Source organism: Lepus europaeus, chromosome 7 (genome assembly GCF_033115175.1).
Source record: "Lepus europaeus isolate LE1 chromosome 7, mLepTim1.pri, whole genome shotgun sequence".
NCBI classification, from domain to species: domain Eukaryota; kingdom Metazoa; phylum Chordata; class Mammalia; order Lagomorpha; family Leporidae; genus Lepus; species Lepus europaeus.
In genome coordinates this window covers 10,258,043-10,269,260 of record NC_084833.1, presented here as the reverse complement: position 1 = coordinate 10,269,260, position 11,218 = coordinate 10,258,043, and the positions used below count along the sequence as shown (strand labels likewise).

Genomic DNA, 11,218 nt, shown 5'->3' with positions numbered 1-11,218 from the left:
AAGACGCTGCTGCAAAGAGGGCCCTGCCAAGAAAGTTCAAGTTCTGATCTTCATCCCCCAAAGGGCTTTGGCAATAGGCAGGTCAGCCGGAGTCAGGGAGACAAAGTGACCTGCCAAAAGCTAGCTGGCTTAGTGCATGCTGTCACTCTCGTCTGGACACAGGGCCTTGCCCCACCTTAGCTGAATAGCGGCTCTTGGGGGGGGGGGGTGCGGGAGTGGGGGCTTGGCAGCTTCCTATGTACGAGAGCCAAGCATCATGTTTATAGCCAGTGATTAACACATCATCTTCTTTGGCCAAAGGAGGTGTGTGTGAGTGAGTGGATGCATGTGTGTGTGTGTGTGCAAGTGCGTGTGTGCCTTCACAGTCCCCAAGTAAAGAGCCAGGGAAGGGAGGGACCTGGCTCACCCATGAGTCCCGAGGGAATTGTGTTCAGGAAAGACTGAGATCCTGGGCCCGGGCAGCCCCACTGTGGGACCAAGGCTTGGCCCTGATGCATCGCAGCCTTGCCATACAGCCCCACTCTCCTAGTGGGCTCTGGCACGGAGGCGAGGGTGGCCAGGAGGCTGGCAGTGAAGAACACAGACAAACTTCTTCCTGAGCGCAGTGCGGGGGCTCCCGGGCGTGACACTGGAAGGCAGGCGGGGAGGGGGGACGTGAGCATGCGGCTCCCTGATTGACTGCAGCTGCGGAAGTCTGACTGTGCGGGGCACCACACGAGACGTCCTTGCAAGCTGCAGAAACCAGCCTTGGCTCATTTCAGAGGAAGAGGCATTTACTCAAAGGACTTGGGCACCCACAGAACCTCCAGGTAGACCCGAGAGCAAAGCCCAGATCCCAGCTTGCAGGGGATGCTGGGGAAGTGAATTTTGGGCAGTTTCAGCTCTCACAGCAGGAGGCATGAGCTCGGTTTTACGTGCAGGTGGGAGATTCCAGCACAGGCGGGGTCTGCAGCGGCTGGGCAGCTGATCAGTTCCAGTGCTGTTCACACGCAGGTCATCATCCCTGAGGGGAGGGAACTCGTGTGCCGTGCCAGCTGTGCGCTGAGTGCTTTTGTGCCCGGTGGTGATGCTGTTGGCCTGGGAGTGCCCGTTATGAAGCAGGAGATGACCTAACTGAGTCCCTTGATCCCAGTCCAGGTTCCTGATACCCACGGGGCCTCTCAAAGCAGGTCCACTGCACACAGCGCGATCAGCACAGCCAAGTACAGAGGAGGTGGCACGGACTTCACAAGGACAAACATCTTTTGGTAGGGGGCCTGGGTTCAAGGGCTGGCTTCACTTTCAGCCAATCTATACCCTGGGAGACAGCAGTGATGGCTAAAGTAGTTTCTCCAGCTGTTATAGATATCTGGGGAGTGAGCCAGTGGACGGCAAGATCTCTGTCTGCCTTTCCAATAATTGTTAGAAAGGTGTCTTTGGGAATAGACAGTGTGGTGCAGCAGGTTAGGCTGCTGCCTGGGACACCCACATCCCATATCAGAGCACTGGTTCAAGTCCTGGCTGCTCTGCTTCCCAACCAGCTCCCTACTAGTGTGCCGGGGAAGCAGCAGATGATGGCTCAAGTACCTGGGCCCCTGCTGCCCATATGGAAGACTTGAATGGAGTTCTAGGCTTCTGGCTTCAGCCTGGCCAAGCTCTGGTTATTGCAGACATTTGGGGAGTGAACTTAGCAGGTGGAAGATTTCTCTCTCTCCCTATCAGTCTGCCTTTCTTTTCTTTACAAAACAAAACAATGTTTTGAATTTATTTGAAAGGCAGAGTTTCAGAAAGAGGAGGAGGAGGTGTAGAGAGAGAGAGAGATCCTCTATCCACTGGTTCACTCTCCAAATGGCCATTTATAATAGCCAGGGCTGGGCCAGGCCACAACTGGGAGCCAGGAACTTCTTCTGGGTCCCCTACATGGGTACAGGGACCCAAGAAATTGGGCCATCTTCCACTGTTTTCTAAGGCACATTAGCAGGGAGCTGGATAAGAAGTGGAGCAACTGGGACTTGAACTGGTGCCCACATGGGATTCTGGTGCTGCAGCGGGCAGCTTAACCTGCTCTGCCACTGTGCCAGCCCCAAGTCTTTTTCTTTTTTTAAAGATGTCTTGGTCTGTCAGCAATCAAATTTAGCAAAAATGTTCATCTAGTCACTTCTAGTCCAACTCGGGCTCCTGTGAATATAGACTCTGCCCTGCAAGACTCACATTCCATCATGTCAGGGACCCTGCCCTTCCTGTTTAGCAATCCCTTCTTCCAGGAAGATGGACCCAAGCCACAGAGCTTGCTTGTGGGGAAGAGGCGTCCACCGGTGCTGACTTCCCCTTCTCCTGAAGTGCTGGGTCCTCATGAGCTCTGGTCGTCTGCACCTGTCTTCCTTGCACCTGCCTAGAAGTCACCGGGACCTGACCTCTGATTGCCATGCCCTTGGCCATACCCACATCTGTCTTGGAGGTGCAGAAACTTCCCTTGTGACTTCAGTGTATAAGGGGCTTGTTCACCTCCATTCCTACCCTACGGAGGCTTTTCCGTACGGGTAGGGGGGCTTGTGGGAGACCTGTTGCTTCCTCAGGCCACACCTGCTCAGATGCCCCCAGACACCCCTGGGGCCTCTCTCATGCACCTCAGTGGGGGCAGCAGTGTGTTTTGGGGGTGCTGCACTGCTTCCTCTCCACCTGCTGGCTGAGCCTTTATCTCCTTTGGGTGGGAACTTTGCTTCTGTGATGACGCATACGTCCTCTCTCTGGGGCTTGTGGCAGCAGCTCTCTGCTCTTCAAGTTCAAAGCCAAGCTTTTGGACTTACAAAAAGTATTTCTCTTTCAAAATCCGGCTCTTGTAAGGCTACAGTCTCAGCTCTGGTTTTCAAAGCCTCTTTTGCAAACTCAAAGCCAAGGATTTGAGTCTTTGTTCCGGATTTCCCTTGGAGAGCAGGCAATGTAGGAAGCCAACTAAGCGAGGGAGTGGTGGGGAATGGATGTGAGGAGGTGGTCTGCAGAAGAGAGCCGTCGGTATCTCACACTGACGGCGCTCTGCTCTCCTTTGCCTCCTGGAGGCTTCACGGGACTCCCTGGAGTGGGGCTGATCATGTCGTTCCAGAGCCAGGACCCAGGGGAGGGGCGCAGGCCACTGGCCCCAGGCACACTATTCAGAGAAGCGCCAAAAAGCTCCATAACAGTTTGATGCAACCATTTTTTTTCGGAAAAGGCACCAAGGAGGGGCCGCTGCTATGGCATAGCAGTTACGCCTCTTCCTTCGGCACTGGCATCCCATATGGGCACTGGTTCGTGTCCCGGCTGCTCCGCTTCCGATCCAGCTCTCTGCTGACAGCCTGGGAAAGCAGTGGAAGATGGCCCAAGTGCCTGGGGCCCTGCGCCCACGTCAGGGACCCAGAAGAGCCTCCTGGCTCCTGGTTTTGGATCTGCCCAGCTCTAGCTGTTGCAGCATTTGAGGAGTGAATCAGCTGACAGAAGACTTTTCTCTGTTTCTCCCTCTCCGTCTGCAACTCTGCCTGTCAAATAAATAAATAAATCTTAAAAAAAAAAAAAAGGCACCATGGGAGGGAGCAGGTGATGGCTCGAGGGCTTGGGTCCCTGCCACCCATGTGGGAGACCTGAGTGAAGTTCTGGGCTCCTGGATTTGGTCTGGCCTTGCCCTGGCTGTTGTAGGCATTTGGATAGTGAACCAGCAGATGAAAACTCTCTCTCTCTCTCTCTCTCTCTCTCTCTCTCTCTCTCTCTCTCTATATATATATATATATATATATATATATATACATACATATATGTATATGTATATACTTTTCAAATAAACGTTTTGAAAAAGTGTAGTTATTGGTTTTTATTTACTTGAAAGACAGCTGAATTGGGGAAACTGATAGGAATTGTCAGTTCAGGCCTAAAGTCAGAGCAGCTAATCATGTTCAAGGTTCCTTTCTCACTCTCCTCACTGTCTAAGTGGATCAGGCAGCTCATCTCCAAGTGGTGACTCAGGGATCCAAATTCCTTCCCGTCTTTATTATTACAGAGGATGAGAGAGTGGAGGATGGGCACCGGGGAGGTACATTTCGCTTCTGCCCACGCTGGCCCAGGGCTCATCCTAGGGCTACAGCCCATGTGCCTGGGAAAAGCAGTTCTGCTGAATGCCAAGGAAGAACAGGAGAAAACTCCCAGCCACAGGGAGGGGGCCAGGCCAGGCGAGTCCTTGGCAGTCATGGTTGAGACCTGAGTCTCTATTCTGGGAGTGGAAGATTGCTTTGTACTTGGCCGCAGTTCCCGAAGGTATTAACGTAAAAGCAGTTTCTGGCTGTGACCACCGTGGACTCTTTCCCAGGAGGAAGGGTTTGTGATGTCTGGGTTGCCATGTGGTGCCTTACTGGAACGCCATTAGTGTGCAGGCGTGGCCTCGGGTACCAGATCAGCTTTCTGTCTTCCCTCACAGTCCCTCGGCCTCCACTGCAGTGGCCCTGATGTCCCTGGGTGGGTGGATGGTGGGGACAGGAGAGGGCTCTCAGCTTCCAATAGACCAAACAGATAACTTGCAGAGCTAGGGTTTCAGGCAACGTGATCTCCAAGGCACACCTAGGCTCAGGTTTCTAGGAGGGTGGAGGAGCAGGTTGGCCACGGAGGGCCAGTCAGATGGGGTTGTCTGTCCCCTGGAGGGCTCTGGGCCACTGGTGGGCCAGGGACTGCCTGGGATTTGTTGTAAGTTAAACTCTGAGCCCAGATCACAGACCTGGGGGGGAAAGCTGACCTCAGGGGCCTCTTTATTCTGTCCACCTGTACCTGTGTGAGGTTACTAAGCTTGCCTTGTGTGTCAGGATAGGCCCCAGTTAGACAAACCAAGTGAGCTCTGGAGCTTGCAATGGGAGACAGAGCATGGGTGGCTCCTGGCCACTTTAGTCCTTCTCAGTAACATCAGAATCACTCCTGGGTTCTGTTTGCTGTTTGGAGGATGGAGATGAACACTGCGGTCTCTAGTTGGTTCCCCTTATTTCTCCCAGCCATTTACAATAAATGGGAAAAGCCCAGACAATGCACAAAGATGGGCTGGATTTGAATCCTGGCTTTGCTCCTGACTGTCTCTGTCAGGTGGGAAAACCAAGATGAGAGGAACATGAGTTACACAAACAACCTCCCCTAACATACACACATGCACGTGCACACGCAGGTACACACACACATACCTTCGCGCAGCTGCGGCCACAGGGATCTTATTAAAATGTGTGTCTTTCCCTCTCCCTTTCTCTGTTGTGTGTGTGGGTGACCCCATTCCCTGCCCTGACTCTTCAGGAGACTTTCAGGATCAAGCTATTCCTGGCCAGGAGACTCAAACAGCATCATCTCATTCCCCAGTGGACTCGGATGCAAATGCCATCAAACTGGTGCGACTTCAAGAGGAGACCTTGGAGAAGAGCCAGGAGGAGTTGCACGCGAGCTGGCTCACACATTCGTGCTGTATCAAGGTCACTACCATCTCGCATATCGAGCTGAAAATGTCATCGCTGTCTGGGCATTTGGACCTGTTTTATTGGGAAAATGATTTTTTCTCTTCATCTCTATGAGTACTTGTTCCGTAATGAAATACTGGAGGCTGGGTACTTTATAAAGGGAAGAGGTTTATTTAGCTCACAGCACTGGAGGTTTAAGGCCACGGCACTGGCATCTTCTGATGGGAGCACGTGAGAGAGGGGGAGATCATACAGTAGGGCAGGAAACCAGAGAGAGGAGAAGGGCCGCATTTACTGTTTTTATAATTCACTCTTGAGAGAACCTACCCACCTCCTAGAGGGCTCCCGTAATACCTTCTGAGGGCAGCGCCTTCCCACCTGGCCTACCTCTTAAACATCTTCACCATCTCCCACGTCACCACACCAGGGACCACGCTCCCAACACAGGAACCCTTGGGGGATGCACTCAAGTCGTATCCAAGCCTTAGCTCTGTGCTGTGCCCTAGGCTGTCAGAAATAAATATGTTTGCGAGGGAAAAAAAAAAAAAAGTGTGTCTTCTACCCAAGTCCCCAGTGACCTTCCACCCAAAGCCGAAACCAAAGCCTTTCCAATGGCCACAGGTTCTCCGTCGTCCACCCGCTGCTCACTTTCTCTCTCCGACCTCATCTCGCTCCCGGCCTCCAGCCACACTGGGCTCCTTGCTGCTCCTAGAAGGCCCAGGCATGCTTTCACCCAGCGCCACCCCTGCCATCTGAAACACTGCAAAACTTGGCCTCACCTCCACTCTGCGTGACCCAGGGCAGTCCTCTACAGGAAGCCTCACCGGGCCACGAGGTTTGAAATGGCAGCCCCCAGCCCCCACCCATTTCTCAGCCCTCCTCCTCCCCTTCTTGCTGTGTTTCCCCCATAGCAGGGCCATCCCCTCACTCATGCGTTCTGTTGACTACCCCTACTTGCAAGCATCTCAGCCCCACAAAGGCAGGGACCTTAGCATCTTCATTGCTGTGTTCACGTTGATAGTAATTCTCAGTGCCCAGGCCTAGAAGTAGGCGCTTAGTGCTTGTTGAATGAGGAAGTGAAAGATGGCTCTAGTTCTGGCTGGTGCAGGTAAGGGGTGTGGGCCACCCCAGGAACATCATCTCTTCCCTGTTTTCTGAATGAGGGGATTGGGCTGAAACTGTGGGGGAATCGTGCACATCACTGGATGAGTCCCCATCTCATGGACGTGACCCTAGCTGGTGGACATGTCACAGTCTGAGGCCTCCATGGGGAGCCAGGCCCCCTCTCTGCTCTGACACTTCACGGTTGCCTCTGATAGTCTCAAATCCTGGCTTTGTAAGAACCTATGGTGCTAAATACCCCACGATCTTATTCAAGCCCCAGCAGCCAGTGCTCTGGGTTGTGGGGAGGGAGGGCGGGTCCTGGGGGGCCTTGGTGGCATCAGCCTGGTAGGGGGGCATGCATGCTGGGGGGGGGGGCGTGGGAGCAGAGACAAAAGGAGACTCCTCTATCGCATGTGGTGCTTTCTTCCTTGTATTGTAAACAAACTGGATTGAAAGCAAGTGTGGCAAAAAGGGAGCAATCATAGATGCTGGGTCCCGGGCACAGGGGTGTTTATCACAGAGCTTTGTATTTTTGCTGCATTTCAAAACATTCTTTAAAAACCTGGTTTCGGGGGTGGGCTCAACTGCAGGCTCAAGATTAGAAGCAGAGGCAGTTTGGGTGGCCTGGGGGACCTGCACTTGGGATATTTTGGCAGTTTGTGTGTGTTGGGGGGAGGCAGAGGGGATGGCAAGGGTCTGGCTTTTACCGGAGGCTATCACGGCGCTCTCTTTGCCCCCTCCCTCCCCGCCAGGTCTCAGTTTCCTGCCTTCCCAGGGAGTGGGGAAAGGCTGAGAGGCCCCGTGCTGGGGGTGAGGCTAATTCATTAGTGACGCCTCAACAAGGACCGGGCGCCCGCGGTGCCAGCGTGAATCATCAGGATGATTGCCCCGCTGCCAGCCTGCGTGGGCCCGGAATGCCGGCACATTTACCTGTACCCACTGAGAAGGGCCCAATGGGAGGCGAAGGTACAGGATCTACCAAGAGGGGAAAAAAAGAAAAGAAAAGAAAGAAACCACGGAGAAAGAAGAGGGCTGGTCCTCCAGGCTGCGGCCCGGGGAGCCAGGCCAGGCTGGTGCTGGAGCGCCAGCCCTGAGCATGTGGCGAGGGTGGGCTGCTGAGCTGCCTCCTCCACAGCGAATGTTCCCTTGATCCACACTGCTGGAGGCGGGGGTGAGGGAGGAGGGGATGGGAAGGTGCTTATCCTAATCCCATGTGCCTGGCTGCGTTTCCCCCCAGCTTTTTGCTTGCTGAGGTTTCAAGAAAGTCTCCTATATTGGAAGGAGGGAAGACAGTTGGACCGAGGCTTAAGTGAGGTCGGGGGCGGGGGGAGCCTGAAGCCCCCCCGGCTGCAGTGGAGAATCCTTGTCCATCCCAGGTGCTGGCACTGCTCTCTCTCCTGGGTCTGCTCCTGGGGCCCGGAAGTGCTGACTTCATCTTGTCGGTCTCGGCCAGGTCGTGGTCCCTGGCTGGCTCCTGGCTCACAGCCCCACCTACCTCAGTGTCCCCCACCATCTCTTCATCCTCAGGACCTCACCTGCCCACTTACAGCTGCTACTGCTCAGCCATTTCATTTCTTTTTTTTTTCCTTTAAGATTTATTTTTTTATTTGAAAGGCAGAGTTACAGAGAGGCGCAGAGAGAGAGAGAGAGAGGTCTTCCATCCACTGGTTTACTCCCCAGATGGCTGCAATGGCAGGAGCTGCTCTGATCCGAAGCCAGGAGCCACACATGGGTGCAGGGGCCAAGGACTTGGGCCATCTTCCACTGCCTTCCCGGGCCGCAGAAGAGAGCTAGATCAAAAGTGGAGCAGCCAGGACTCGAACTGGCACCCATATGGGATGCCGGCATGCAGGCGGCGGCTTTACCCGTTATGCCATAGCGCTGGCCCCTTTTCATTTCTTTATCCAACAAATATATTTTGAACATCAGAGCAAAGGAATCCGGGAGTAAAAAAAAAAAAAGAGTGCTGAAGATTTTCATTTCTATGGAAGTCAAGAACAGGCGAAACTGAAGAGGGGGAGTGTGATGTGGGTGTGTCCATTTGTACACTTGCCACACATGCATTTCACTGTAACGTTTGCCTCCTTTTTTTTTTTTTTTAAATGTGAACATTTTTCACTGACTGTCTACTACACCCCAGAGCCTATGCCAGCAGGCAGGAAAGGAGACAGACACCTGCCCCCCCAGCAGCTGCACATCCCAGGGGTGGTGTTCTCATCCTTGGGTTGCTTGGGCAACCGCCCCCTGCCCTTGGGCACCTCCCCTCTCCCTCCTCTGCAGTGGGGATGGCATGGGCGTGGGCCAGAGGGCAGGTGCCACCCCAGATCTGCAGCACACCAGCCGAGGGTGAGAGAGGACAGGGCGGAGGAGGCACTGCGCGCAGGCCCGCTGCAGCCTCCCTGTGTGATGCCTTCCCTCGGGGCTCATGCCTTCCCCGTGGTTCTGTCGTGACAGTCACAGGCTCTGTCGAGAAAACTCCTTGCCAGAGGTGCAGTGACGATCCACACAAGGTAAGAGCACCGGCTCTGGAGTCGCAGCTGCTCGCCCGCGGGGTGACCTTGGGCAAGGCACCCTGTTCAAGAAGAACCTCTCCGAGCCTCAGTTTCCCCATCTTTAAAACGGGGGTGCTGAGGCTGTCTCTCACATAGGCTGTAGCAAGGATTCGGTGCACGGGAGCGAGCGTTTCCTGTGGCAGGGGGGCTCTGAAGGGGAGCGGAGAAGGCAGGCACGGTGGGCTGGGGGTGGGAGCGCCAGCAGGAAGCCTCGGAACGAGGTGGCCATCGCTGGCTCGCACGTCCCCCAGGCCTCCGTGTGCTGCAGCCACACGGGCGTCGGGGCTGGAACATACCGAGCCTTCGGTGCCCGCGAATGCTCAGCCATAGTGAGGGCCAGAACGTAACTCAGCTCTGCGTTGCTATCCTTAAGTGACCCCACAGGGAGACGCGCTGCTGGGTGCCAATGGACCGCCAGACCCCGCCCCTCGGCCGCTCCTCCAGAGCCACGAGCCCAAGGTCCTGGGGTGCGCGTCGGCGCTGCCCCCCTTGTGTTTCCTCTGGGGCTGGAGGAGCAGACGGGATCGGACGTGGAGTGGCAGGGCCAGGCTTGCCCGGAGCGGAGCCCTCGGCTGGCGCTAAGCTGCAGGCGGCAGGGATGGGCGGGCAGGGGGCGGGCGCGGGTGCCCGGACCCCGCGAGGGTGGCGCCTTGGCCCCGCCCCATCCCGCCTTTCCTCCGCCTCATTGGCAGCCGCACGCGCGTCGGGGGTTGCCAGGGCGACGGGTCGCTAAGCTGCGAGTCGGCGAGAGAGCCGGAGTCAGTCGGCCTCCGGCGGAGGCAGCGGGGGAGGCCGGAGGGCGGGCGGCGGCGGCGGCGGCGGGGCCCCGAGCGGGCGCCTCCTCCCGGCCCGCACGGCCCCCCTCCCGGCGCGGGGGCAGGCCGGGGCGGGGGGCCCCACGGCAGGCGCGGCCGCGGCCCCGTCGGGGCGGCCGGGGCGGGGCGATGCCGGACGGCGGCGGCGGCGGCGGCGGCGGCCCCGGTCGGGGCCCGTGACCATGGGCATCGCCGAGTCCACGCCGGACGAGCTGCCGTCGGACGCCGAGGAGCAGCTGCGCAGCGGCGAGCAGCAGCTGGAGCTGAGCGGGCGGCGGCTGCGGCGCCTGCCCAGCGCGGTGTGCGCGCTGAGCCGCCTGCAGAAGCTGTACGTGAGCGGCACGGGGCTGCGCGAGCTGCCGGAGGAGATCGAGGAGCTGCGCGAGCTGCGCATCCTGGCTCTGGACTTCAACAAGCTGGAGCGCCTGCCCGACGGCCTGTGTCGCCTGCCGCGCCTCACGCGCCTCTACCTGGGCGGCAACCGCCTGCTGGCGCTGCCCGCCGACTTCGCGCAGCTGCAGAGCCTGCGCTGCCTGTGGATCGAGGGCAACTTCCTGCGGCGCTTCCCGCGGCCGCTGCTGCGCCTGGTGGCGCTGCAGTCGCTGCAGATGGGCGACAACCGGCTGCGCGCGCTGCCCGCCGAGCTGCCGCGCATGACGGGCTTGCGCGGCCTCTGGCTCTACGGCAACCGCTTCGAGGAGTTCCCGCCCGCGCTGCTGCGTATGGGCCGCCTGCACATCCTGGACCTCGACCGCAACCGCCTGGGCGGCTTCCCGGACCTGCACCCGCTGCGCGCGCTGCGCGTCTTCTCCTACGATCACAACCCGGTCACGGGGCCCCCGCGCGTCGCCGACACCGTCTTCCTGGTGGGCGAGGGCGCTGTGGAGCGCATGGCCGAGCGCGACGAGCCCACGCCCCGGCAGCCACCCCGGCGGCCGGCGCGGGCCTTTGAGGACGAGGAGGAAGAAGACCTGCTCATAGGGGGCGCCGGCTCGCGGGCCCTGGAAGCCCCGGCGGCGCCGGGACTGGGCACCTGAGGCTGCTGTCTTGGCCATCGATGGGCTTGGCCACCCTGGAAGGAGGGCCTCTGGGCCCCTCTGGGTCTGTCGGGACGGCGAGGGCGGGCACTTTGGGCGAGCTGTGGGCACAGGCAGGCCTAGGGGGCAGCTCCAGACCCTCCCGGGTAGTAAGAAGACTGCTACCTAGCCGATCTCTGGACAGTCGTCGGAGCAAGAAGTCTGGGCTCCACTCGCTCCGCAGTAGAGCCGCTGTGAACACAGCAGAGGTCCAGCTTCCTCCTGAGCCAGGGTCGTGGTGG

At 57.7% G+C, this 11,218-nt stretch overlaps 1 protein-coding gene across 1 annotated transcript; it reads left to right on the top strand.

Moving 5' to 3' along the window:
- Window positions 1–10,082: 10,082 nt before the first annotated feature.
- LRRC10B (leucine rich repeat containing 10B) lies at window positions 10,083–10,937 on the top strand. Its single transcript, XM_062197380.1, has one exon. It carries the CDS (start codon window positions 10,083–10,085, stop codon window positions 10,935–10,937), a length of 855 nt encoding a protein of 284 aa, XP_062053364.1.
- Window positions 10,938–11,218: the final 281 nt, after the last annotated feature.